Raw genomic sequence first — 27,651 nt, forward strand, 5'->3', positions numbered from 1 at the left:
TTCCCTATGTTCATCCATTCCTGGATGTAATTAGATGCACACGGTATGATATTACTTATCCATTACCTTCTGTAATCATGAGAAATCAAATTTTCCTTGATCGGTTGAGGTAAAAGAGTTCATTGTGTCAGGAAAACATACGGTAACTTTTAGAATGGAAAACTTCCCAATTTGAAAATAGACAGCTTGTTCGTTTTGCAAATCAGGTCAAACCAATGAATACATCTGAAGATGTATAGTAAATGTTAAAATATTGTTTTACTCTCTTATGCTCACCTAGGCTGAATTTATTTGATTCAAAATAATAATAATCTGAAACATTGACAAAGCTGAATTCAGCATCATTACTTCAGTCATCATAGTCTCATAATCCTTCAGAAATCATTCTAATATGCTGATTTGCTGCTCAAAGAACATTTATCATCCATGTTGAAAACAGCTGTGCTGCTTATATTTGCAAAAATCTTGATCAGTTTTTATATATATATATATATATATATATATATATATGAAGTTCAAAAGAATAATATTTATTTGAAATAGAAATATTTTGTAAGATTATAAATGTCACTTTTAATCAATTGTATCCACCCCCGCTAAAAGGTATATAAACAATAGAAAATAAAAAGGTTTGAATGGTAGTAGTTGATAGTATTTTTGGTGCAACATTTTTCGGTAACCTCACGTGGACAAAAACAAGTCTGATATGACCTCTGTTATTAATATCCATATCAGCCATAAAATGGCAGGCATTTAGTTTGTCTCTTTGATGCGTGAATTTAGTGTAGAGGGAGAAGGGCTCAAAGTAAGAAAATTACAGTAAAGTAGCTTGTTTTTAGGAGTTAAGAGGTGCCCACTTCCAAAGGATGAAGAGCATGATGGGTAGTTCAAAGAAGTATGGTCTTCTGTGATGCAACACCTCACACTACCATTATGTACACATGCACACAAGCCCCTTTTCCATCAAAGCATTTTGAGAGCCGGATTCAGTGCCTGCGCGCGAACCAGTTCTTTGTGTTTGGACAGCCAAAGAACCGGTTCTCGGCCGGGAAAACTGGTTCCAAACCGGCACCAACTCTTTGCTGGACTAGAACCGTTCTTTTACCACGTCATGCTTACGTCGGGGGCTGGGGCGGGTTTAGATGTGTTCTAAACATCTTTTCTGATCATAATATAGGATCGTAAAGCCAAGAGAAACATTTGCAGAAACACGATGGAGTCCGCCTTTGTAATTGTTATGCTTGAAGTTGGCGCAAGCGTTTCTATTTTTTTTTATTTTTTATTGAAAACATTATAAGCAAAGAAGAAAACAGTCACAATATAGAACAAATAAATGGAAAGAAAGACACAAGACACGGGTACATAACTAATCAGAAAAGATTACATATCAAACGAAAAGATTAAAAGACTTACATATTTCAGTTGTTTTTAAAGCCTTCTTGGTACACGAGTTAAAGATAATCCCAAAGTAATGTCGTACTTGCAAACGTTTCTAGCTAAGACGTATGGCGACGTACACTGTGACGTAACGACGTCGTTCCGTGGGCGCTAGTCAGTGGAAAAACAAAGTGGTTCTGAACGGGTTCGCAAAGTTGAACCAACTCCGAACCAACTTTGAACCAGTTCCGAACCAGTTCTTTTTTGGTGGAAAAGGGGTAACAGAGACACAGACACATATGGAGGCCACATACTTTGTCATCTGCATTCATGTCATACAACACTGTCCTAGCATGTTCAAACCACACTTAATTAAACAGTGGCTTTCCTGCTTTCTCTACAGCCATATGCTTCCAATAAGGTCAAGACAGACTGGCTCTCTTCCTAAACTTCTGCACTCTCATGTTCAACGGGAGCAGGATACTGTAACCTCCCCCCAAAAAGTACCATTTTAAAGCACAGGGTTTTCAGTGAGGCCATCTGCAGAGCGCTTTTAGATTGAGTGCGTTTCTGTCACTGAGCTTTCTCTGACCTCCATCCACTCTGTTGAAGCAAGAGGCGTGTATGATTGTGCGCAATAATTAACTCCAACTTAATCGCAGCACACACATGGTGGAGGCATGACCGTTGAGGTGCATGATGTCATCTCTGTTGGCCTAATGGGGCCACCTTGGAGTTAGTGGTGTTATAGTGGATTTATATAAGAGAGAAAGAAGTGGAAAAAAACACTAGTACATGTGCTGAGCAAGGAGAGTCACTGAGCTGCCAAAATAGAGCCCTGAGTGAAATTATGTCTTTTTTTTTTTTGTAAACCGCTAATGTGAGCTAATGAAAATGAATGTAACTATTCTGCTAGGACCTGCAAACTTTGATTGTCAGTGCACGTTATTTGAATCTTTGTGGCAGGGACACAGACATGTGATAACTAATTATTTTTCTCAATTATTATTCAGGATTGTTGTCATTTGAGAAATTTCTGTTTACATTTCATCAAAATCATTACAATTCCACGGAAGGACAAATCAAGAGAATGTCAACTCAAACTCATCTAGATTCCTGATTTAACAGTAATTAAAACTGGTCAAAATTTAAGAAGCTTCTGTCAAAAGATAAAACAGTAATTGTTAATTAACAATTACGTCGATAAATAACCGGACCAATATCATAGACCGTTATGTTGAATTAATCAAGGGAAGCAGATTAATCATTCATATTTTGTTGTCAGATCATATAAATTGAGCTTGTCTGTTGTATCTCCATGGTCTCCAGCAGAATATGAGGGAGTTTCGCCAGACTTGCCTGCAAACCTGTCATCTCCATTCCACAACAGAAACCCTCTTAAAAATAAACCATAAGGTCTGTCTGGGTCAGAATCCCTCATCAATCTGGCCTGGTTTTAACTAGATGTCTAAATGAGCACTGGACACTGTTCAGATTTTAAAAAAGAGGTCAGAGTAAAATGATCAGTAGTGAAGACAGTAGGGAATCATCCTTTGGCTACTTGAGCTAGAGTTTCTCTGGCTTGATTACAGCTGGAATTGCAAGACCGTAGTTGATATCAGTCCATTATTTAGGCTTCAGCCCAGAGAGGAGGTCTGACAGAAGGAGCCAGGAGAGAAGTATGAAGAAGTTTAATTAGGAGCATACCATTGAAGGAGACATTCCTTCCCACTCTTAGTCTTTTCCCTTCCTTGTCTTCACCCATTCTTGATTCTCAGAAACCTCCAGCCGCGCTGCTCCTCCACAGCTCTATATTGACTATCTCTGTGCATTTTAGCTTTTTATCAGCCCCCTCCCTCACCACCGCCTGGCCATTTTCCACTTTGTTAGATTGATTACTTCTCATCGATGTTTTGGAAGGACGATCATGCAGCTTTCATCTCGCGGAGCTATTAAGACGTCAGAATGTTCTCACTGCTTGGTCCAAGTACAGGGTGTTTGTTTGTCTACTGTATCTTATTTTTAGACCGGCAAACTAGAAGCATTCATTTTGCCGTTGCTTCTTGGGAAATCAATTGCATTGGCTGTGTGTTTTCCCCTCTTTTAGAAATGAAGAGCATAGGAGTGATTATGAGTCATTATAAACCCATGGGAAAACAAAATTACTAATGGGATCTTTTTAAAGTTTCAAATGTTTCTCCTAAATGGCGTTAAATGCAGTTCAAATAGAGACTTTTGCTTAAGTGACAAAGAGACCCAAGTAATGTAATGTGTCTTCTCTCTCAACGTGTCTCATTCGCTCACACTGGGGTGCGTTTCCCGAAAGCATCGTTAGCCAACTATGGTCGCAAGTTCCGTCGTTACCAATAGAGTTCAATGGAAATTGCGACCAACTTGCGACCAAAGTTGGCTAACGATGCTTTCGGGAAACGCATCCCAGGCCAAGAAACCAAATGGATCTGTTGTCACTGGTTGTCCCTAAAGTATCCTAAGTTTATAGATAAAAAATGAGCCTAAAATCTCTTTAATTCATTTCAATGCAATGTATTAATACATTTAGTATGAATTTATTGCGTATGAATAATGCATTTTTATTATTTAGTATGACCTGTTTTTTAAGCATTGTTTATATGATTTTTGTCACTTGTTATGAGATATTTTTAATGTCTCTATTTCTCACAAGTTCAAATAGAGAATTTTGCTCTACTGAGAAAAAAATAATAATTATGCTCATATTTACTAAATCTGCAATCAAAAGTCACATTTACGTCCCATTAAATTTACCTGAGCTGTGATAATTAATTTTATAGCTCTGTACTCTATTGTGTCAAAAGATGATGCTTCAAAGAAGTACAGTTAAGACATCCACTAAGCCTCCTGCGCTATGAGAGAGCAACATCTGAGCACATTTTGTTTCTCTCAGGGGAATGGATGTTTGTTAAGCCATTTATGACCATCTTCAGCATACACTGTGTGATTGTCTAGCTCTACCACCCTACAGCAGAACATGTGTGTGTGTGTGTCTGCGAGGGCTGGTGACAGGTGTGGACACTCTGACAGGTGCACATATCTGGAATGAGTGGCATAGCTGCGGACTGTCAGGGGGTTCAGAGCGACTTCATGCTGGGTCTTAAACTGCCGATCCCTGCTTGAGCGCTCACTCAGCCAGCATGGCCTCCCATCAGCACACTATAGTCTACTCTGCCTCTTTGCACTCCGTTGCGTTAGATCGACAACACCACTGTGTTCACTGTTTTATAACTCGCACCCAAAAAACGTCTTGGCAGTTGAGCGCGCCTAGTTTGAGCAGATCGACAACACCGCAATCTTCCCCCACCCTGGTGTCGAGGCAATACCTGAGTCCTGCTAGTTAGGGGGCATCCTATCAAAAAACCAAAACACTTTTGAAGTAACCAATTTGATTGGACTACCACAATTAGGACACCTGGAGCAGTAATTCACAGATATATTGCATTGTGAAGTTGTTTAGTTTGTCTTTTTTTAATAACTTAAACTCAAAACCTGTCATTTTCTATTTCAGTCGCACAAAACAACCAGACTGGTACTCATCATCAAAGCATTTGATAAGCTCAAAATGTATAAAGGAAGAAAAAAAAAAAGCTCTCATCTCACAGTGCCGCTCTCCACACATTCCCTCAACACCTAATAGAAGCGTGTCATAGCGAAGAAAAGAGGATGAGAAACCCGTCTTCATCAAGCCCTCGCGTCAGCAGAGTAAATTAATTCTTGTGTGATTGATTCAGACAGGCAGATGAAGGCAGAGAAGGACTCTGTGTGAGAGCGCAAGCTGCACATATGTTAGCTGGTGGCTAATATCCCGCCACGCCACACTTAAAGCCAGTTGATCCAGCGGAGCGCCTCCCGCTTTGATGAGACGTCAGACTCCTCGAGAACCTTGTGCAGATAATGTCACGAGACAGTTGAAGGGGGTTGGGTCTGGTGCGGCATGTGGTAGTGTGCCAGAAGTTTTTATTTCTTCTTATCACAAAAAAAAACTGAACAAAACGTAATGTCTCTCTCAGAATTTTTTCTAATATCAGCTTATTTTGTATCTCTCAGGATTGCAGAATCTCTACATTGAATGAACACAATGGCTTGATGGTAAAATCATTTAAGATGTGTTAGTGTTAATGCAAAAGTAATACGCTCATAGGTTGACGTTTATTGCTGGAGGAAGATCTCATTCCTACAAGAAGGTGGCCATCAGGTGGCAGAGAGAGAAACTGCTGCTTTAATATATCAGAAGAGCCCGCAATTCTTTCTTGTACTGTTACACTAGCTTGTTTGCTTAAGCATAGCACTACTTTTCAGCTTCATCATCACACAATTTTTGTCTACAGAATGTTATTGGTTATATCAAAATAATCCCAATATCGTTTATGTTCATTGGGCGTCTCTCTGTTAATCTATTTTGGTCAGGTCTATAGGCGTCTCTCTCATGTGGTCAGTCGCAGTAGGACTGTTCCTTGCTCCTGAAATCACATTTAGACATTTTTCTCTTTGATACCCAGACCTGGTTAAATATTAACAGTTTTATTTTAGGTTGGTCCTTCCTGTCTGTGTGTGTGTGTTTGTGTGTGTCATCTTGTCTCTCGACAACTTCCTTTACACTGACTTACAAGGAATATGCATGATTATTTTATATTAGATAAATATAAATAACCTGACCTTATGCAAATAGTCTAAAGCAAACAAGATTCTAAAATATAAAATGTCAGCTTGAATTCCATGGTTAATAAACCTTTTAACGTTTCTACACTAGTGGTTCTCAAACTGTGGTCCACAAGTGACGAATAAAATGTAACTTGTAAAAAAAAATGCCTAAAAATGATTAAATGATTAAATTATTATTAAATTCATATGAAGAGTTCAGATGCAAAAGCCTCCAAGTGCCATTTGAAATTTTCTTCTAGAATGATCATTTTTATCAAGCTTGTATATTTAAGTTCAGTGATTTCACTTAAATGGCAATGATGATTACCTATTAATTGTTATTTAAGTGAAATCACTGAACTTAAATATACAAGTTTGATAAAAATCATCATTCAGGAAGAAAATTTCAAATGGCATTTAGAGGCTTTTGCATCTGCACTCTTCATATACATTATGGTTAAAAAAAATTGGGGTTGGTGGGAAAGAAGTCTCCTATACTCACCATTTATTTGATATATATTGCAAAAAAGTAATATTTCAAAGTATTATTACAATTTTAAGTAATTGTTTTCTGTTTTACAATATTTTGATGTTTAATTTATTACTGGGATGGCAAAGCTCAATTTTAAGCAGCCATTATTCCTTTATAGTCTTCAGTGTCACATGATCCTTCAGAAATCATTCTCATATGCAGATTTGCTGCTCAAGAAACATGTATTTCTTGAATAGAGCTGGTAAGTCCCGCCCATCCGTAAAACTCCAAGTGGACCTCTAGGTTGAAAAAGCATCAATGCAAGTGAATGATAATTATTTTCTGATCCTGTTTGAATTGTGCCATGAATGTGAACATGTTGTCCGTGAATTTTTTATATAATTTCTCATGCAACGAGTTTGACAGTATATTGTATGATTCTTTGGCTAGCAGTTGTGGAATAGACATAACGAGAAAGACTACACGTTGCATGTGACGTCACCTCATAACACATTTTCCCTCCACAAATCACGGTTTTCACCACGCTCAACTAGTTTGTCCTCTCTCTGAAAGAAGGCGGTGAAGTGCACCAAAGACACAGGCATGTTTAGCGGGATCTGTGTGCTAGTGGTGGTGACGTATATCAAACACGTCGAAAGCAGCGAAGAGTTGTAGTCCACAAAGTGTTCTCACACAAAGTCTAACCGTATGAAAATTGTAGCATTCTTTACACGAAAAATTCTCTAAAAAAATCACAGACAACATTTGTTCACATTGATTGCAAAATTCAAACGGGATTAGAAAATAATTCTTTTCTCTCATTCACTTGCATTGATGATTTTTTGAACCCAGAGGTCCAGAGGTGTTAGCGGAAGGGGTGGGACTTACCAGCTCTATAGCAGTTAATATTCTTTGATGAATATTTTTTTTTTTCAAAAGAACAGCATTTGTTTGAAATAGAATTATTTTGTAACATTATAAATGTCTTTACTGCTTTAGCTTTATACTTTAGCTTAATTTAAAGTGTCTTTGTTTGTTTGTAGATGTATTAATGAAATGTATCTTTCTTTCTTTCTTTCTTTCTTTAAAAAAAAAATCTCACTGACCCTATAATCTTTTTAACTATACTGTACATGACTTTACATAAAAATTTTGAGGTATAGTTTCCTCCAAATACCTAAGTGAGCTTCAGTTGAATCCTGTCTAAATACAGCTTGTATGACCCACCTGATTGACTACATGGTGGTTGGTATTTGAACTGTGTGCAAACTTGTATTTACAGACCCTGAGAAAGAAGGGTCTAAATGGCTGTGACAGTCCTGACCCCGACGCAGACGACTCGGTGGGCCACAGCCCTGAGTCAGACGACAAGTTCCATAAACTCAACAACGACATTGATCTGCACATGATCAGCAGACAGAGGATATGTGTAAGTACCTGCATTTCAGACTAGCCCTCTCATACTTCCTTTCTCTTTCTCTCTTTGTGCTCTGGCTCACTGTTCGATCTGTGCGGGCCATCAGGCATTGAGCAAGAAGGAGAACAAAGGCGGCGAGAGCCTGGAGCTCGAGTCTGCTCTCGCTCTTACTCCGCGCACGGAGGAGAAATACAAACAGATTAATGAAGAGTTTGATCTAATGATCAAGACTCAGAAGATATCTGTAAGTACAGTAAAGAGAGGAGAGGCTAAAAACTAACAGTTTTGTGGAAAAAGCTAACAAATTCAGAGACAAAAAAAGCAGTTTATTTTAATCTTGATTTAATGCCGTATATAGATCTCATATAAAATATATATCATGTAGATTTAGTATACTTAGTATATACTGGCACTGCCATTGGATGCATGGGTGATAATTGGCTTTCTGAGATATGACTAAAATATGTACAAGTACAAAGACTTTGAGAAAAACAGTCATTTCAGAGTGTTTTGTGCCTTGGAAGGCCTTCCACCGATTGGTATTCAGAAATAGATACTCTTCATTACATGTTAATTAATTTGCAAATCTTGCATGTGCTTCCCTAGCTACTAAGAAATAAGAGAAATAAAACAGCATGCTCCACTGAAGACAATATACTGCATGTTATAAAAGCTTGAGAGTCATGATGTTAGCCTCATATTGATCAGTTCAGTATTATTTCTCAAATATCTCAAAATATGACGCAGAAAAAACAAAATAATTAAATAAAAAATCAGCACAAATCTATCTATCTATCTATCTATCTATCTATCTATCTATCTATCTATCTATCTATCTATCTATCTATCTATCTATCTATCTATCTATCTATCTATCTATCTATCTATCTATCTATCTATCTATCTATCTGTATATATCTGTCTGTCTGTCTGTCTGTCTTGGTAGTTTGCCAATGCTGTTAGAAATAAAAGATCATCTTCAAGGAAAGTTGGAAGTCTTAGCAACTTGCATGATTTAAATATGTATTTATTTTGTGATTAAAAATATATATATCCAGTTAGCTACAGTCTTTTATTGGTTATGGGAATTAGGTTGGGTTGGGTGAACTGGTAAATACAGTAATGGGCTCTATGCTCAATAACTTCCGCCGATCGTAGAGTCCAATGCAATACCGAGAATTTATATTGAATTTTATACTCCATGGTTATACTAAAGAAACGTTATTGTTTGTTCCCCTCATTGTGTTTATGCTTCTTTTTACTGTAAAATTATATTAAATAAACATAACTATATACAAAATTACATCTAAACGTATGAAAGTTTCGTTTCAAAGACGGGAGGACAGTAAATTTTGAAGACTCTGCCATAATCCCGTTTTCCTCGGTTTTCCTCCGCTTTAATCTCCACAACCGGAAACAGACGAGCATCCTTAGGTCAAATGCGGAACTCATGCGTACATATAGCCCATAGTGGGGAAGATAGTTGCAGTTCGCTCTGTGGTCACAGTAACTGAGTTATATTTTTACCAGTTTGAGAGTACTCTACACAAAGAGGAAGAAAGGCACCATGCCGAAGATGTACAGCCTCACGTACACAAGAAGATGTGGAAATTTCTTTCATTTAAAAAATAGGGATGCAGTTGCTAAGGATGCTAAAGATTCCCCCATGTTTTGTTAAGCTTGACTGTTATTATTGCTTAGGGTCAATTAAAAAAAAAATGTAATTTAGATATTGACCCCTTATTTTCTTTTAACTTTTAATAGATTTTATTAAAAACAATTATATAATTAAATTAGGCTGACATTTACTAAAGCAGTATCCCTCTGTTTTGTCAGAGATTAGACATGCACTTTTTAGGAATGTGGTCTTATAACATATTTGACTATTACTCCAGGGAGAAAAAAAAAATCAATGTACAATAACTGATTGGTGTTATAAGGTTAGAATGAATGTGGTTTATAAATTAGTTCTCATACAATTTCCAAAAAGTCATGAAGCATCAAACTAATATTTTTCAAGCTATTAAAAAGCCTTAGGGTCTCTGAGACTCCAAACAGAACATGAAGGTAAAGACGGAAAAATGAACACCTAACAAAAGTGAAGCTGTGCCCGCCAAGACCTCTGCGGAGAGAAAATATTTGTCTGCCTCAAGCCATGATTGCTGTGGCCTTGTGAGTTAATGAAGAATGAAAGAGTGAGAAAGAGCGAGAGGCTCCTCTTCAGTTCCTGTCAGTTGATGCTCTCCCAGATGAGCACTTACAGACCCTTTGGACACATGGCTACAATTAGGGGCTATTTTGTCCTTAAGAAAACATAATGTGAAGGAGGAAGGACTCTCTTCAAGGTTAAGCCTGTGTCTTTTGGAGTGACACGAACAAGAGGATTTACAGAGATTTAGAGAAGTTAGAGTCATCTCAGCCTGTTCCTTTAGGGTAGATAACCGAGAAAATGCTCTAAGAATTGATGCCATTGCTACACTGTAAAAAAAATATATATATATTTTTCTTTTGTGAAGCATATTTTTCACAGCATTTTTTTTCTTTTGTCAAATCAACTTATAATTAATTTACTTATAAAGTCATTAACTTATAAATAATTAATGTGGTTCAGATAACATAATATTTTGAGTTTCTGATGATTAAATCAATCTCCTTCATTGTATTAACTAATTTTTTTCCATTTCAATGAACTTTTTAAGGCAACCAGGTTACTTCATTTTTTTTAAGTTAAACCAACAATATTTTTTACAGTGTATGGAAGCTTGTTTCTGCCACGGAATAAAACAATTTAAAAGATAATAACAATTTTTTATCTCACAATTCTGACATAACTCACAAAAAAGTCAGAATTGTGAGATAAAAAGTCGTAATTATCTTTTAAATAGTTTTATTCCGAGATTTAAATTCGCAAATTGAGAAAAATAAAGTGTGATATAAAGTTAAGTCAAGTAATTAAGTCAAGATATTAAGTCAAAATTATTACTTTTTTTTCTCATAGTTGCAAGTTTATACCTCCCAATTTTGACTTTGTATCATGCAATTCTGAGAAAAATAATTTTGAGATGTAAACCCGCAATTGCGAGAAATAAAGTCAGAATTGTACGCAGAACAGGCGCAATTACCTTTTTTTTTTTCTTTTATGTGATGGAAACAAGCTTCCTACATTGCATTCAATATATTTGTAAAAAATTTTAAAAATCAAAAGGTTACGTGTTCATGTTCAAATTCATGCCGCGCCCCCAAACACGCACACACACACACACTTTGCCTTTTTTTATTCAGTGCGTTTAACTTGTTTTTACCATTATTATTGTAGTTTGTTACTAATCAATATTTTAAAGGTATTTATTGCTTCTGTCTCCAAACAGGCGGTGCCCTCTTCCACCTACGAGATGCCCATCCCAGTGAATAACCAGATCTACCCAGGCAATCATAACCTGCTTCCACTGGCCCACCACAGCCTGCAGAGGAACAGCATGTCTCCTGGGGTCACACACAGACCACCTAGTGCAGGTAAACACACACATATATCATATTGTGCATAGTGTGACTGTAAAATACATATATTTCATTAAAATATAACTTTAATTGCCCCTGAAACAACTTTTTTATCCTGCTGATGTGGCCAAGTCCTATTAAAAAATACTTTTAAAAATAATAATAATTAATATACTATTAAAGTTAGACGTGTTACAAATTCTCTGCCATACATACAGCATAATATTACCAATAATTAATTTAATACTCAGCATTCCCCTATATTTATATTCATATTCCCTTTTTATCTGTATTTTCCAATGGCCAATATTCATACATTTTTAGAAAGAAAAAAAAAGGATTCAGTGGCTCTATAGGCTTAAAACTTCTATAAGGAGAAATGTCTTAAATGATTGCATAATACTTTCATGTTTAATGGATTATTTAAAACATATGTTTACAAGCTCTTTAAATGATATGATTAAATCAAAATATAACGTGACTTAAAATGTAATAATTAATAAAAGAGTAAACCATAAAATGATCCCATGATGGGAACCCCAAAACAGGTTTTATATATGATGCTCTTGACCAGAACCCTTTAAGGTTCTGCATAGAAACCTTTCCTTTTAGAGTGTACAGCACGATCCTGTTGGCACTTTGTTATTGTTGTGTTGTCTTGCTTCATTAGGCCGAGTCTCTCACCCACAGCTCTGTCATTAAAACGGCTTTCTCCTGATGCAATCAGCTCTGTGTTCCAGGAGCGCTTAGCTAAATATGAGTTTTGGCCCAGCCTGCACGCCTCTGACCACACTTGCTCCCCTGCATGCTTAAAAATAAAAATGTGTAATTTTTCTTGGACACCGCGGTCGAGCCCCGTAGGCCACATCACTTCCTCCTTAGAAAAGTGTGCTGAGGTGGAAAAGGACAGTGTTTTGTTCTTCTCAGACAAACAAACACACACACACACACACACACACACACACACACACACACACACACACACACACACACACACACACACACACACGCACACACACACACACACACACACACACGTCTCTGTCACCTTATATTTGTCTTTCGGTCTCCCTCGCTCTTAAACATGCTGGGAGGGAGGATGATCTTTATGGCCTGATGGAGCTTAATAAATGATCAGACAGTTTTAAGAAGGACGATTTTGTGGTAGGATATGGATGTCAGCTGAATGAATCTCTCTCTCTCTCTCTGTCTTTCTCGTCTCATGCTAGGTGGTCTGATGGGCACTGATCTCTCCACTGGCGCGGGCACCAGTGCTGGTAAGGACGGCATCCCCACATACTACAGTATGTTCCCTCTCCATCATGACTTTTACTCAGCCAATAACTGCACGAATTCTCTTCCAGCTCTAACCAGCCTCGCAAATTTTCAGCAAAACGTCTGTTTGTTTAAGCTGGGCTTGTATTCACAGTAATTTCTCCGCAGTCTTTAGTCATTAAGTGAACTGGACTGAACTGGATTGGTTCAAACCCAACAGCCTCAGTAACTGAAAATATTTGGTTTTGTTTTTTTCACTTCAATTCTTGCGAAATGATTACTGTGTGAACAATAGTTGTGTTGTGTTAATGTGCGTATCAGTATTATCACACTTAGCGTATTAGTTTGAGCAAAAAGTTTAGGAGTCGGTAGCCTACTATTTTTTAATACTTTTGATAGAAGTCTCTTATGCTCACCAAGGCTGCATTTATTTGATAAAAAAAAATACAGTAAAAATAATAATATTGAGCTGAATTTTCAGCAGTCATTGTTTCAAGGCTTCAGTCAGTGTCACGTGATCCTTCAGAAATCATTGTAATATGCTGATTTGGTGCTCACGAAACATTTCCGTGTTAGTATCAATGTTGAATACAGTTGTGCTACTTTACATTTATTTGAAATATGAATCTTTTATAACATCGTACAAGTCTTTGCAGTGATTTCTGATCAATTTAATGCTTCTTTGATTAATTATTATTATTATTAGGTAACATTTATTTTATTATTTTTTTTTTATTTTTTTATAAATAGATTGTATTGACCCCAATCCTTTTTAGTGCAACTAGCATTAAACCATTTCTTGACTGAATTGGTCAGGTTTGGTGAAATCTCTTGTTGTGTGCTCTTCAAGCAGATAGAGATGTTCATCCCTATAAGCTTTGTAAATATCAGCTTTTTAGTAAAGAGGTAAACAAGCATATTGGCATTAGTGATATCCTGTACTGTCTGAGCCATGTCCCTTTGTTTGTTTGCTTCAGTTCTTGTCTGAAAATGATCGCGCTCACAGCTCTCCTCTCACCCTGTACTTCTGCTTTATGTACTTTGTAGGATAAGGGCTACCGTGTGTTTGGAGTTAGACATACTTGGAATATTTTTCCATCGAGTAGCCCAGTCCTTTTGGAGAATTTGTATATGAGTTTCTATATACCAGAACAATCCACTTGAAAGGAATAGTTATACAGTCGGATTGGTGCTTTGGCTTGTGGTTGCCGCAGAGTCTGTGGGTATATGTGGACGTCTGTGTATGCGTGTCTGTGCATCTGTTTGCGTCTGCGCGCATCTGTGTGTGTGTGTGTGTGTGTGTGTGTAGGTCTGCAGTCTTAACCACTAACCAGTGGTCACTGCTGAAGTATGGCTTGGATATTTAAAGCGGGATAGTAGATGTTTTGAACTTGGCCTCCGGGTTGCTGAGACACAGCTGGGTAACCTTGTCTGGCCCTGAGTCCATTGTATGAGGGCGAGGGTAAGGTCTGTCAACTGACCCCCTCTTCTCACTGTCTCGAAAGCACAATAGTACCACTTGTTGGTGTGGCCCTGCTGTCCACATTCAAGGTCTACAGCCATCAAATATAGCCATTGTGCCGACGACAGGCTAACACAGGGCACAGTGTGGAGTTGATGTAGGCCACAACTCTGGAAACAAGAGTTGAAGAGAGTCAAACGACACAAGCAGCCTTTTAATGGTCTAATAGAGAATACATGAATATTCATGACTCCTTTTCTCTCGCTCTCTTCTAGCAGCCTTAGTTACTTATTGATTCCAAGATGTTTAGTATCCCTTTTTTAATGTATTATTTATTTACTATTATTAGTAGTAGTAGTATAGTGCAGGCATTGCATTAAGAATGAAACCATAGCAATTAATATATAATTCTAAATATACTATTAATGCAATGATTAGTAATATTTACTGTAAGTACATATATTTTTTTTTATACCAGTCACCAAGTTTCGACCCAGTAAGATTTTTTTTAAAGAAATTAACATTTTTTTTTTAATATATATATTAAGCAACACAATTATTTACAACATTGATAATGTCAAAAATAATAAATAAAAAATAAAAAATAATAAATGTTTCTTTACAAAAAAAAGCATAATAATTTATGAAGGATCATGTGACACTGAAGAGTAATGGTGCTAGAAGTTCAGCTTTGTCATCACAGCAATTGATTACATTTTACAAATATTAAAAACAGAAAACGAACAAAAAATAAACAGCCTTGGTGTGCATAAGAGACAAAACCATTAAAAAAGAGAACCTTTTGAACAGTAGTGTCTAGTGTGTGTATATTTGAACATATTTTTTTATGTTATGTTAGGTTTTTATGTTATTTGTATTAAAGTTATGTTATGGAGTGGTGTTTTCTAGCAGAGTGTGCCATGTTATGATGTCAGTCACATTCAGTTATTTGTTTGGCTGTCAGCCTGGCATTCTCAGACAACCGCAAATCCTCTGCTACATGTATTTATGCATCTGCGACACATGTTGTGCTATGAGATATGGAGAGGTCAGCCAACACATGTGAGAAAGTCTATTTTATCTCGAAGGAGTGAGTAGCAAGTCCATTAAGTGTTTTATTTCGATGTTTTTTATTGTTAATTTACCGCTTACAGGCATTTCCAACCACACCTCTGCAGTTTACGGGTCATTGAAGTAGCAGTGCATGTGCAGTTCTTTCAGTTGCTTGAACCGAGGCTGGCCTGAAACCTCAACACCGAGTCAACAAACACGGACAACAGGATTAATGCGACCGTTACACCACAATAAGAAATCAGACAATGTCCAACTCGCAGGGAAAGCAAGCGTGTGCTTAACCACACTAGCTGGTCAGCTCGATTTGACGCTGAGTGGAAACTTAGGCCAAGCCCATTTACAGTTAAGCCTCCTCTGTGGAGCCCCAGAAATAGAATCGGCTCCTTTATCACGTGTTCACATCAGGCGATTTGTGTGTGAGGAGGGGACCGCTCGTTTCTGGGCAGCTGTAATTTTAGTACTTCCCCATTGTGAGGGCGATAGCTGGGCCACAAGCACACAGGGAAGATACTTGTGTGGCTTTTGCAAGGGAAACAGCGTGAGTCAGAAGATGGACACTGTTTTGGCCTAAAGCGCACTGGTTTTGAATCTGAGATGCCGCTTTCAGTGACTTAAAGAACAAGCAACGGAAAAAAAAAAGAGTTAAATAAGTTTCGTGCTACTTATTGGCCACCTGAATCCCAGTTGTGCTGCTTCTGATCCATAAATCAAGTCGCCGTGGCTCATTCATCACCAGTGTCTAGCACACGTCCTTAGTTGAACTCATCATTTCTGACTGTATGCTCTTGACGGGTCACTTTAACTCTTGCTTGGTATTGCTAATCACCAATTGCCAGGCCTGTTTCCAGAAACAAATCACTGAGGGTGCTTCTTAAATTATTGAGGGTGCTCTAGTACTCCTCCATAGCAGTGTACAGTGAGATATTTAAGATTTTTGACAAGTCATCACTTTTACCAATTGTTGGAATATAATTAAAAATATATATTTTGCCATGCATATGTTTCTATTAATCTATTAATCTGCATTTTAACTGCTGCATTACAATTTTAACCTGTCATATACAGAGTGAATCCAGTATCTATATGTAAATGTCACTTCCGAAACTTTGCAGCATGCAATTGGCCGTCGGTCCTAGTTTTATTCACTGGATTATATAGGCTGCAGCTTCGAAAGCGAGCCAAGATCGCTCCCTTTACAATCACTAAAATGCTGTCGCTTTGTCAGGTAATTGCGATCTCACAAAAGTCCATTAAAATCAATGAAGCTGGCAGCAATGCAGAATAAACCTCTTACTTATATCGTGTCTACACTTTGTTAATGAGAGGTTTCACAAGCATTCATAACTCAGCACTGAATATTAAAGGGAATTTTGAGCCCTAAGAGATCAATAACTACAGTATATCTCTGATTGGCTACACTGCTCACCACTGCAAAAACACATTGTAAATAGATACATTTGACGATCTTCAGAGCCTGAAGAATCTGTTTCACTAATATATTATTATTACAGTATCATATGAGGGTGCTTACCAATGGCAGCGCTCTTGTTGTTAAATAGATCTTTCTCCATGTGATGTGAGCAGTCCACGTGTTTATGATTGGTTCAGGGTGTACTGTACTGTACAGGGCCCTTAACCTGAACATATCATGAAATCACATGTTTCTATGGTTACCAGAGCAGAACAGAGGCCAGTCTCTATGAATGGTTCTGTCGATCAGTCTTTTTCTGCTGTCATAATTACAGAAATGATTGGGATTTTCTCACGGTGTTTCGGTCAAATAGCTTGAACTTAAAAAGTTTAAAATTCACAGATATTCAGTAAACATTATATATGGCGCTAATTTATTTGTTAAAGACTTTAAAGGAATATTTGGCTTCAAAACCAGAAGTGAAGCCCAACCAACAGCATATGTGACATAATGCTGATACCAGCATACATGCTGGAAGTGAATGGGGGCACTTACTGTATAATGGACATGAATGGGACAAAAAAGCAGATTTGAAGATTTAAAGGTGTAACATTTTAAAAGATTTAAAAACAGAAATGTGCAGATCATAACTTTATAAAAGCAGGTACGTAAAGCTGCTTAAATCATTATTTTTACGCTAGTTTATGGCATTGGGTCAAAGTTATAACTTTACATGGAAACTTTAAATACAAATGTTAGTTTTAGAAAAAAATTCTTAGTAAAATTGTGCTATATTATCGAAACAGTGAATATTTGTATGTGTATTAATTGCCCCGGTTCACTTCTATTGTAAGTGTTGCATTGTAACCTAGATTACTGTTTGTTTTTAGAGAGAGAGCGAGAGTTGAATTAATTTTTGTGGCAATCAGCATTATGAGACACGAGTGCTGTCGATTGAGCTCAACTTGTACTGAGCCCGTCATATTCCTTTTTAAGTGTGGAGATGTATTTTAAGGGGATCAAATGCAGTTTTATTTCCTCATCTCCACTGCGAACAATGAAGTGTGGCTGTTTAAGTGTTTAGAGAAGAGCTCCAGCCAGCTGTTTTTCGAGCCCTGTACTTCACTATGTATGAGGAGACAGGAAATGCATCAGTGCACATGGCGCTGTACGTACATCCACCCGCTCACACTTGTACCAACACAATCTCTCACAATCACAGTTGCTCTTCCTGGTTCCCGGCTTATGTCCTCCTTCTTTTCCTTGAATCGTGCAAATTGCGCTTTCAAGACTTCTCATTTGAAAACAACAAAAACCATCGCCTTCAAATTAAAGAAAGATCACCAGGGCGAAATTGCCGAGGACGACATCTGCGTCTAGTTTTCCTCTCGAGTGTATGATTGGGAAATTCATTTATGTCTACCGTATAATTCCTAACCCTCTTTTAAGTGGCAAAAGCCATGCAGCACTTCACATTTTCCCCCTCGAAAGAAAAAAAAGAAGAAGAGGGATTTGGATTGAAACAAAGACTCTGTACTTCTTTCCTCGATCCCTCCTATTTTTTTTTTTTTTTTTCGAGTTATAATGTACCCCTCTGGTTCTTTGGAGATGATGAAGTTGGGTTAGCAATTGTGGATGAGGAATAAAGATTGCTTGTCTGATCCACTTGTGGTAGTCATAAGAGAAAGCCACATGTGCACACATGTATTTATCATTGATTGCCAAATGACGACCTTTACTGTCAGTAGTTAAGGGCCATGCATTTCATGTCATTCATAGAGACTGCTGCCTTGGGAAATGAGATGTGATAGTGGCAACCTTCCCATTGTGCTCCAGATGGGACTTGGAGTGAATCCTTTACTGTTGAAATAAAGGGTATTGAAATGAGTGGAATATTCAAAATCCATTTGTGAATTTAATTGATATAAAGTGTTGAAACAAAACCAGTGATGCTCGATAATAACACTAATACTGAACTAAAATGTTTTACCTAATGAAGTTTTTTACTGTTTTGCTCTCATTTGACATCAGCTCTTAAAGCATTATGAGTTACCAATGCCACCTGTCTGTCTCTATTCATTAAACACCTGGCTCCTTACCGCAAAACCACGAGAGGAACAAAATGAGCCTCCTCTCTCTCTTTATCTTTATCTACCCACACTCCACATTTCATCATCATCATCTCTCAATTTTTTTAAAGAGACATCATGCTGCAACAGTTTGCTCTGAAACAGAAACATTGAAGCAGTCTGTCATGAATACGCCATAGCTGAAGACCAAAGACCTCAATAAAAAGAGGATCAGTAACGCATCGTAGTTATGTCATAAAGAAAATAATAGCAATATGAATTCAACTTTAGGCCTGGCCTTTTTCAAATTAATAATAATTAGGGCCGTCCAACGATTAATCGCGATTAATCGCATCCAAAATAAAAGTTTGTGTTTACATAATATATGTGGGTGCACTGTGTATAATTATTTTATATTTATAAATACACATGCATGCTTGTAAATATTTAAGAAATATTTGATGTATATACTGTTATAGATTTATATGTAATTTATATTACATATAAATATACATATTTTATATATAATTAATATTTTTTTTTCTTAAATATACATGCATGTGTGTGTATTTATATATATACAAAATAATTATACACAGTACACACACATATATTATGTAAACACAAACTTTTATTTTAAATGCGATTAATCGCGATTAATCGTTTGACAGCCCTAAAAATAATACTAACAAAAATATATATTAATCCTACCAAATTGGGTTTTCTTTCCTTTTTTTTTTCAGTAAATGTTTTCCTAAATAGCAGATGCTGTTGACAAAACCTTATCCTTTTCTCCGGCAGTAGTTTAATTTAGTTTGTAGTTTAGTTTTTACTTTATATAAATACATAAAAAAAAACATGTTTAACTCTGAAGCTTAATATTATGCTTATTATATTACAAATTTATTTTATATGTATAAATTATTATATCTGTATAAAGCATTGCATTTTAAGGGGTTTAATGGATAATGAGTGACAATGTAACGTCATAATTTTGACGAAGAAAATAAATACATATTTTTTAATCTCTGCTCATTTTCAAAGTTAAAATGTTACCGTTTTAAAACAAATATTTTCATAATATATTTTATCTTATGAATCAATGACAAAATGATGTACCTTATCCATGACAATCGGTTGAACTGAGAGCTTGGATCTTTTTACTCATGCAGAGGCAGAGAAAAAAAAAATACTCATATTTTGAATCATAATAATTTCATGAGTGAAAATCATCTGAGCGTGACGGGGTGATTTGGGGTAGCTGAATTAGTCTGGCTTGGTGTGATGGAGGGTGAATGAGAGGGTGTGTTGACCAAGTGCTTGGTACAAATGAATGAGTGGTGGTGGAGGTGAAAGTTGTGTGAAATGGTGTGGAAACATTGAATTGAAAGAGCACATTCTTGGTGAAAGATGCTTGCAATACTCCAGAACGGATAAAACAGTGTTTAATGGCTGCATGTGGTAAAGGCTCACTGGAACCGTGTGGAGAGCTGCAGACAGGCTTGAATGGAGGCTTCACAGTAGATGACGGTGGAAATGATGCATTCTGGTGCAGGCGAGAGAGTGAAATGAAGCTTGCTTAAAATTGGGTGCCATGGTGAAAGTTTGATGTACTCAATTTGGCTCTGTTGTGTCTAACGCCTTTCCCCCCCTCCCGGTCTGTCTCTCATTAGGAAATGGCTATGGAAACCACCGTAACTCTCCAGGACTTCTGGTGTCCTCCGGAGGAATGAACAAGAGCATGCAGGCCAAGTCCCCTCCACCGGTGAACCTGGGCATGAACAGCCGTAAGCCTGACCTACGAGTGCTCATCCCACCCGGGGCAAAGAACAACATGCCCTCCATCGTAAGTGTGTTGTGTTGAATTTTACTAACAGCCACGATAGTACCACATCCATAAAACCACACGCCTCGGTTCCTTTGTAACCCTCTGTGGTTCTCCTCTCCTTTCTTCTCATTTCCTCTCCAGTAGTTTCGTTATCTAAGCACAGGTTAGAGTATTAGAAACTCCTCAGCAGGTTTGGTCTTGTTTGGTGAAGTACGCGTCTGTAGCGTCACGTAGTGTCGTAGGCGGCTATGAGCTGCACTCACTGTCAATCAATGACACTAATTCTGGATTTATCACCCTCCCTTTACTGCCATCAGTCTGAGGATGTTGACCTTCTATTGGTAAGTGACACTGTCACTCAAACCGGTGACATGCGTAGGCTAGTAGATCTGAAGGCCATTTGTCATCCTCATACACATAAAATGATCAGACCAGTGTGTGGTCAGATGTAGCTTATTGTTCAAACGCCAAATTGCCTAAACGCAATTTCGTAGCAGTGAACTAGGAACATCTACACAACCAAGCTCCAGAGTGACATCTAGTGGTTATAAGAGTCGTCTCGTTCTCAGGTCTTATTGACTCCCTCCGTGTCCATCTCTCCTTATCGCTGGTTTTCTTTTCTTAATCTATGTCACATCATTCAGTCATCAATCCAGGAAAAGAAAAACACCTCCAACCCCTCTTTTTACTGGTTCTGTTGCCTTGGAGACCTTGAGTTTCTATAGCGACCAAGTGCCATATGAGGGATTGTAAATCATAGGTTGAGAAGGTTCACTGGTGCTTCATGTCAAATGGCCTTTTTTTTTTCCTTCATTATTTTGGTAGGCGGTGCTCTCTCGTTTGTTTGATGAAGATACAAAGATTATGTTCAAGCCTCTTGACGTGACAGGTCATCTGTATGTGTTCTTCTGCTCTCTTCCTCTTCTTATAGAACCAGAGAATAAACAACTCTCAGTCTGCACAGTCACTGGCGACCCCAGTGGTTTCTGTAGCGACGCCCACTCTACCGGGACAGGGAATGGGCGGTTACCCATCAGCCATTTCCACCTCATATGGTACTGGTAGGTACCTCAACTACATTAAAACTCATAACACTTTATACACACGTTGACATCTTAATCAGAATGTTTCAAATGTTTTACTAAAGAGGAATATATATTTTTATTTGTTAGTTATACCATTCAATTTAGTAATTGTAATGTTTAGTGTTTAATAATAAATAAATTAATAAATGTAATATAATATAATATAATTAGTGCATTAATTTAAAATACTGTTCAGTAATCTATTACAACTGTAATTACTGTAAATTAACATAATCAGATGTAGAAATTAGCGTAAATATTTGTAATTATATTTTCATAGTTTTTTTTTATATTTTGTTTTATAATTATTATTCAGCTTTTTTTATATATATATATTAATTAAACCCAGACTAATTTTATTCAGAATCTCTTCTCTTTTTTTCTAGTCTGTGTGTTGCTCTGTCTCTCCAGCAGGCGGAGCTATTGTTATCCAGAAAAGCTCCATCAATTGTTTAGGATGCAAATATTAACCCTGATCATGTGTTTTTTCTTCTAGAATATTCTCTGAGCAGTGCGGATCTGTCCTCTATATCTGGCTTCAACAGTGCCAACACTCTGCATCTGGGCTCAATGAGCGGATGGCAGCAACATCAGATTCAGAACATGCAGCACTCTGCTCTCAGTCAGCTGGGGTGAGTCACACACACACACACACACACACACACACACACACACACACACACACACACACTTAATTACAAATACACATATCAATCCTTATGCACTTAAAGGTACACTATGTAACTACAAAAACAAAACTACATGCATTTTGCAGAAGAACATTGTTTTGGTTGTGCTTTGGCTTTGTGAATATGAATACTGTTATCCTACTGTTCATAAAATATTCACTACTAGGATTAAGAGATATAATCAGTTGAGATGGACATTATCTCTAGTTGACTAGCTGAAGACATTGCTGTAGCTTTACCCATTAATAGACACGGTACTTCCTTGAAAATAAACTCCAGCACAGCACTTCAACAACCATTATGAAGTGGCCCTCCACAATAGATAAAGGGTTAGTTCACCCAAAAATGAAAATTATGTCATTAATGCCCGTAAGACCTCCGTTCATCTTCGAAACACAGTTTAAGATAGATTTAGTCCGAGAGCTTTCGGTCCCTCCATTGAAAATGTATGTACGGTGTCCTTGTCCAGAAAGGAAATAAAGACATCATCAAAGTAGCCCATGTGACATCAGTTAGTATTTTTCGAAGCATCGAATATAGCTACATTTTGGTCCAAAAATAACAAAAACTACGACTTTATTCAGCATTGCATTGTCTTCTGGTTCTGTTGTCGAGACGCGTTTAGTGGCGCTGGTGATGTAAGACGCTGCTGATGTGTTATCAGTGCGCCCAAGCTTCATTTACAGTCTGAGGGAGACGCACGCTGCAAACAAAAACATTTTCAATGGAGGGACAGAAAGCCCTCGGACTAAATCTAAAATATCTTGAACGGTCTTACAGGCTTGGAACGACATGAGGGTGAGTCATGAATGACATAATTTTCATTTTTGGGTGAACTAAACCTATAATGCTTTACAATAAACTCTGTTGGAAAGCAACACATGTTAATGTATCGGTTCAATAAAATACCTTACTCACTTGTTGAGTAATAAAAAACAAGTTCAAGTTCGTTTATTTCTAGAGCACATTTATTACCGGCTTTGGCCGACCAAAGTGCTGTACAATAATCACGGTAACACTTTACAATAAGGTTCATTAGTTAACATTAGTTAACTACATTAGTTAACATGTACAATATGTGAACAATACTTCTTCAGCATGTATTAATCTTAGTTAATATTAATTCCAACATTTACTAATACGTTGTTAAAATCAAAGGTTGTATTAGTTAACATTAGTTAATAGATTGTGAACTAACATGAACGCACAATGAACAGCTGTATTTGTATTAACTAACATTAACAAAGTTTAATAAACACTGTAACTAATGCATTGCTCATCATTAGTTCATGTTAGTTAATGCATTTACTAATGTTAACTAATGAACCACATTGTAAAGTGTTACCATCGTCACAGTATAATACACATTGCATCGTCAGTCAAAATATTGTGGATTAAAAATAAAAATAGTTAACAAAGAACAAAAAAAACAAGTAAATTACATATTAAAAGCTAATCCAAACAAATGTTTTAAACTCAGATAGAGTGGAAGCCATTTTACAGTGTTGTAGTACTCGAGACTCGGACTCGTCTCGAGACCATATTTTAATGGTCTTGGTCTTGTCATGGACTCGTGTCCATTTGGACACGGAATTGACTCGTACTCGAACATTTTTTTTTTAGGACTCGGAATTATTCCCGAGTCCACTCGAGTTCAATTAAAAATATTTTTCATGATTATTAATGTATGTTAATAAAATATTTCTTTAAATTGATTGACGCCCAGTGATTGGTGATTTTCTAGTGCGCAACTGCGCATGACAAATTGTAATAAAATTACTTTTAACACCACCTACTATTTGGCCTTTTTACCCTAAACTGATCATATTTTTTAAACTCTAAGTAAATTCAGTAAAAAAAAAAAAAAAAAAAAAGGATTTCTCTAAGTAAATAAAAGTAAATTAGGTAATCAACCCTCACTGGTCTCGGTCTCGACTCGGACTCGACCGTCTCTGGTCTCGGACTCGACTCTCTATGGACTCGGTCTTGACTCGGACACGTCTCTCTCTGGTCTCGGTGTCGACTCGGACTCGAGTGAGGTGGTCTCGACTACAACACTGCCATTTTAAGTTGAATAGGGAGATTGTTCCATAGAGTGGGGCCCACTTTAAAAGCTATATACACACCATATCCACATCGCTTTTACAACATTTCAAATCCCTCAGTTTTTTTAATACAGGTGATTCCCTGGAGGTTGGAGATTCTTTATCGCTCATAGTGACATCTCCCACACCATACTCACGTCAAAGAAGTCAGAGCAACTTTTCTCAATTTACAGATTTGACAAGACACACACAAGCGAGTGACGTCTGCCCAATTTCCAGCAAAGTTTAAAATATAAACACTTAAAATAGGCTTAGTGAATCATGTTAAGAAAAACATACCTTTTAGAAGTAGGTATTGATGAGGTATTTTGTTAATCTTGAACAATAGTGTACCTTTAACATGTGCAACTTTCTCGCACTTTCTCTTACTGTTCTTTGTCACTATATAGGAAATAAACATCTCTTTTGTTTTCTAAAGTAATGCAGCGTTTCCTTTCTGCAATAACCATGTTTGAGTGTTTTTAGACCAATGTCACTGATTTGATTGTATCTCCTGCCACCTGTGTACAGGAGTGCACGAGCTCTCGTTCCGATCCGTAACCCCCTTCGTTTCCTTTCCTTCCTACAGAAATTGCTCTAGCTCTCACTTATGTCAGGGTTCAAATCTCTCCCTGCCTTCTACTCAAAGCCTGCACATCAAGTCCGAACCTGTTTCTCCTCCTAGAGATCGATCCAGCAGCACCACACCAGGAGGCTATGGCCAGCTACCGTCTCACCAGCAGCACCAGGGCCCGCTCACACAGGGGCGCCAGGACTCGGGACGCTCCCCGGCCGACAGCCTCAGTAGCTGCGGCAGCTCGCACGAGGGCAGCGACCGCGACGATCACCGTCCCGACTTCCATTCGCCCTTAGGATTGGGCCGGCCTGGCCTGGACGAGCAAGACAGCCCATCCATCAAGCGCGTCCGCCTCTCAGAGGGGTGGGCCACATGATAAGCGATGCCCCCCCCCTTGGACAGCCCAATCCTCGATCCTGACCTCCCCGCGCGATGCCACGTGGTTCCACGGCGCCTCACTCGTTCTCGCTTTCTCTCTGCCGTTTTTGACAAGTCACAATCATTACTCTCCCCTTGTTCTCTGGTTTGCTGAGGAGAGGGGAGGAAGTGCTCTCCAAATGACCTGTAACATTTGTTTTTTAACTTTTATTATTTCATCAGAGTGTGTCTGATATGCGTATTGTTGTGATTGACGGGTTTTCAGGGAGGGAAACAAGGAAGGAGGACTAGCACAAACCGGGTCGGGGAGGGTTTAGTGGGCGGGCTACTATGCATTACTTGTGCTGTGTGTGGAATACAATGTAAAGAATTACCACACATGCATATATATTTACACGTTGTGTAGGTGTACATGTATGCAGAGTAAGAAACCAACAAAAAGTGTCAGGTACTCTTGGATCTTTTTTTTTTTCTTTTGTAAAATACTTGCCTCAGTGATGTTCAGCCACAAGAGGAGCACAGCAGAGAGGTGACAGCTTAGCACTTGAGTTGATGTACCAGTACAATATGTACAGATTCCTTTTTTTTTTTCTTTTAGTGCCACTCTATTCAGAGGGCCACTTCGCTAATTGTATGTTATGGGTGACAATGTCATGTTGCAGGTTCAACGTATTGTACATAGAGACAAGGCTGGGACACGGGGGAAGGGTCAAGGTTGGTCATTATTGCTGTTTTCACACAAACAAAACTGTTATGCAAGAATTTCGAAGGATTGTACAGATATATGTGCAGGTTCCTTGGTTAAGTTATGGGGGAGTGGGTATTTCAGGAAACTAAAACTCTCCTGCTGAATGAAAGGAAATGGCAGGACAGAGTGGCATCGCCGAGATGAAGGACTTTAAATTAAGAGCCATGTTACTTCAGTCTGATGACATTTAAACCTAGGACTTGCAGTTGTTGTTCAGTATTAAAAGAGGAAAAAGAGGAAAAAAAATGTATGATACACTTGCTTCTATTTTCATATCAAAAAGGAATACAATGCAAAGCATTTTTGTGGCTTTTTGTAGTTTATAAGAGCCAGAATGTGTTTTGATAGCTTTGCTTATACGAGAAATGATAGTAAAAGAACGAGAAACCTTGGGCTTTTCAACCATAAGCCATGAAATCTGAGACAGTGAATCCTTGCTTTGCTCAATGTTTTTTTTTTCTCACTCTCTCTCTCTTTCTCTCTCTCCCTATCTCTCTTTGTAGAAGTTTTGTTTTTAAACGTGTATTTCTAAGTATATTGAATAATAATATTAAGAATCTTTTTAAAGAATCTGTGAAATTAACATGCTTGTGTATAGCTTTCTAATATATGAATATATATGATAAAAAAAAATGATGGTCATAACTTTTTTTCCCCATTACAGGGAATATGTGCAGTTGCACACCGTTTTGTTTTCTCTTTCTTCTTCTTTTTTTTTTTTCCTTCACCGGACTGAGTCTTTCAGGGGCAAATACATTCAGAATGACATTTTGAAATTGAAGTCACACTTTTAAACATGAATCCCCCACTCCCCACCCCCATTTTTTTCTGGAATATTCACAACCTTTAAAAGTTCCCAATGTCACGTTAATCGACATTGCACTGACGATTTTATAATATAAGACAGCACGGTCATAGATACCTCATGACTGCTTGTGTAAGCTTGTATCATCATTTAGTGGATTGTGACTAGTTTTGTTCAATTGTTATACATATCTATCATTGTGCATTCTGTGAATTTGACAGGACATATGTTAGTCTGTTTTTTCTACCAAAGACAAAAAAAAAGTAAATTCATGTTTGCCAATCTATTATCATTTCTGGGTTTGAGACCATTGTGTTTCTTCACAAGTTGTTCATGCTAGTGGCTGGTACCTCTGACTCACCCTCCCAGTGCCTCAGATTACCTTTCAATGAGTTGTCGAGAATTTGGAACTTTCTCCTCCAACTAACCAGTGTACAGTATTATGAAACAATGCCATTGTTTGTTATATAGATTTCAACTGTCAATATATGACTCTCCGGTTATTTTTATTTATTTATTTTTCCTTTTAATTTTGGTTGAGCCTCTCTCTCTCTCTCTCTCTCTCTCTCTCTCTCTCTCTCTCTCTCTCTCTCTCTCTCTCTCTCTCTCTCTCTCTCTCTCTCTCTCTCTCTCTCTCTCTCTCGAGTGTTGTTTCCATTAAGTATATAACAAAATAAAAAAAAATGACAAAAAAAATAAAATAAAATGCTGAAAATTTCTGTAGTGAC

The 27,651-nt window shown here is 37.5% G+C and overlaps 1 protein-coding gene across 3 annotated transcripts in view; it reads left to right on the top strand.

Moving 5' to 3' along the window:
* The window catches only part of mef2cb (myocyte enhancer factor 2cb), a 69,039-nt gene extending 43,528 nt beyond the window's left edge, over positions 1–25,511 (top strand). The window contains exons 4-10 of one of the 3 annotated variants that reach the window (XM_039661932.2): positions 7,806–7,952; positions 11,309–11,453; positions 12,668–12,742; positions 20,403–20,575; positions 21,489–21,618; positions 22,139–22,274; positions 25,005–25,511. In XM_039661932.2, the coding sequence (XP_039517866.1) occupies positions 7,806–7,952; positions 11,309–11,453; positions 12,668–12,742; positions 20,403–20,575; positions 21,489–21,618; positions 22,139–22,274; positions 25,005–25,368 (1,170 nt within the window). In that variant the 3' untranslated portion in view covers positions 25,369–25,511. The remainder of the gene's footprint in view (positions 1–7,805; positions 7,953–11,308; positions 11,454–12,667; positions 12,743–20,402; positions 20,576–21,488; positions 21,619–22,138; positions 22,275–25,004) is intronic. The other 2 variants (XM_089130122.1, XM_039661934.2) reach the window with 2 other exon arrangements.
* Positions 25,512–27,651: the final 2,140 nt, after the last annotated feature.

The sequence above is a fragment of the Pimephales promelas genome, chromosome 4 (assembly GCF_988280905.1).
Source record: "Pimephales promelas chromosome 4, fPimPro1.hap1.1, whole genome shotgun sequence".
In the NCBI taxonomy this organism is placed as follows: Eukaryota; Metazoa; Chordata; class Actinopteri; order Cypriniformes; family Leuciscidae; genus Pimephales; species Pimephales promelas.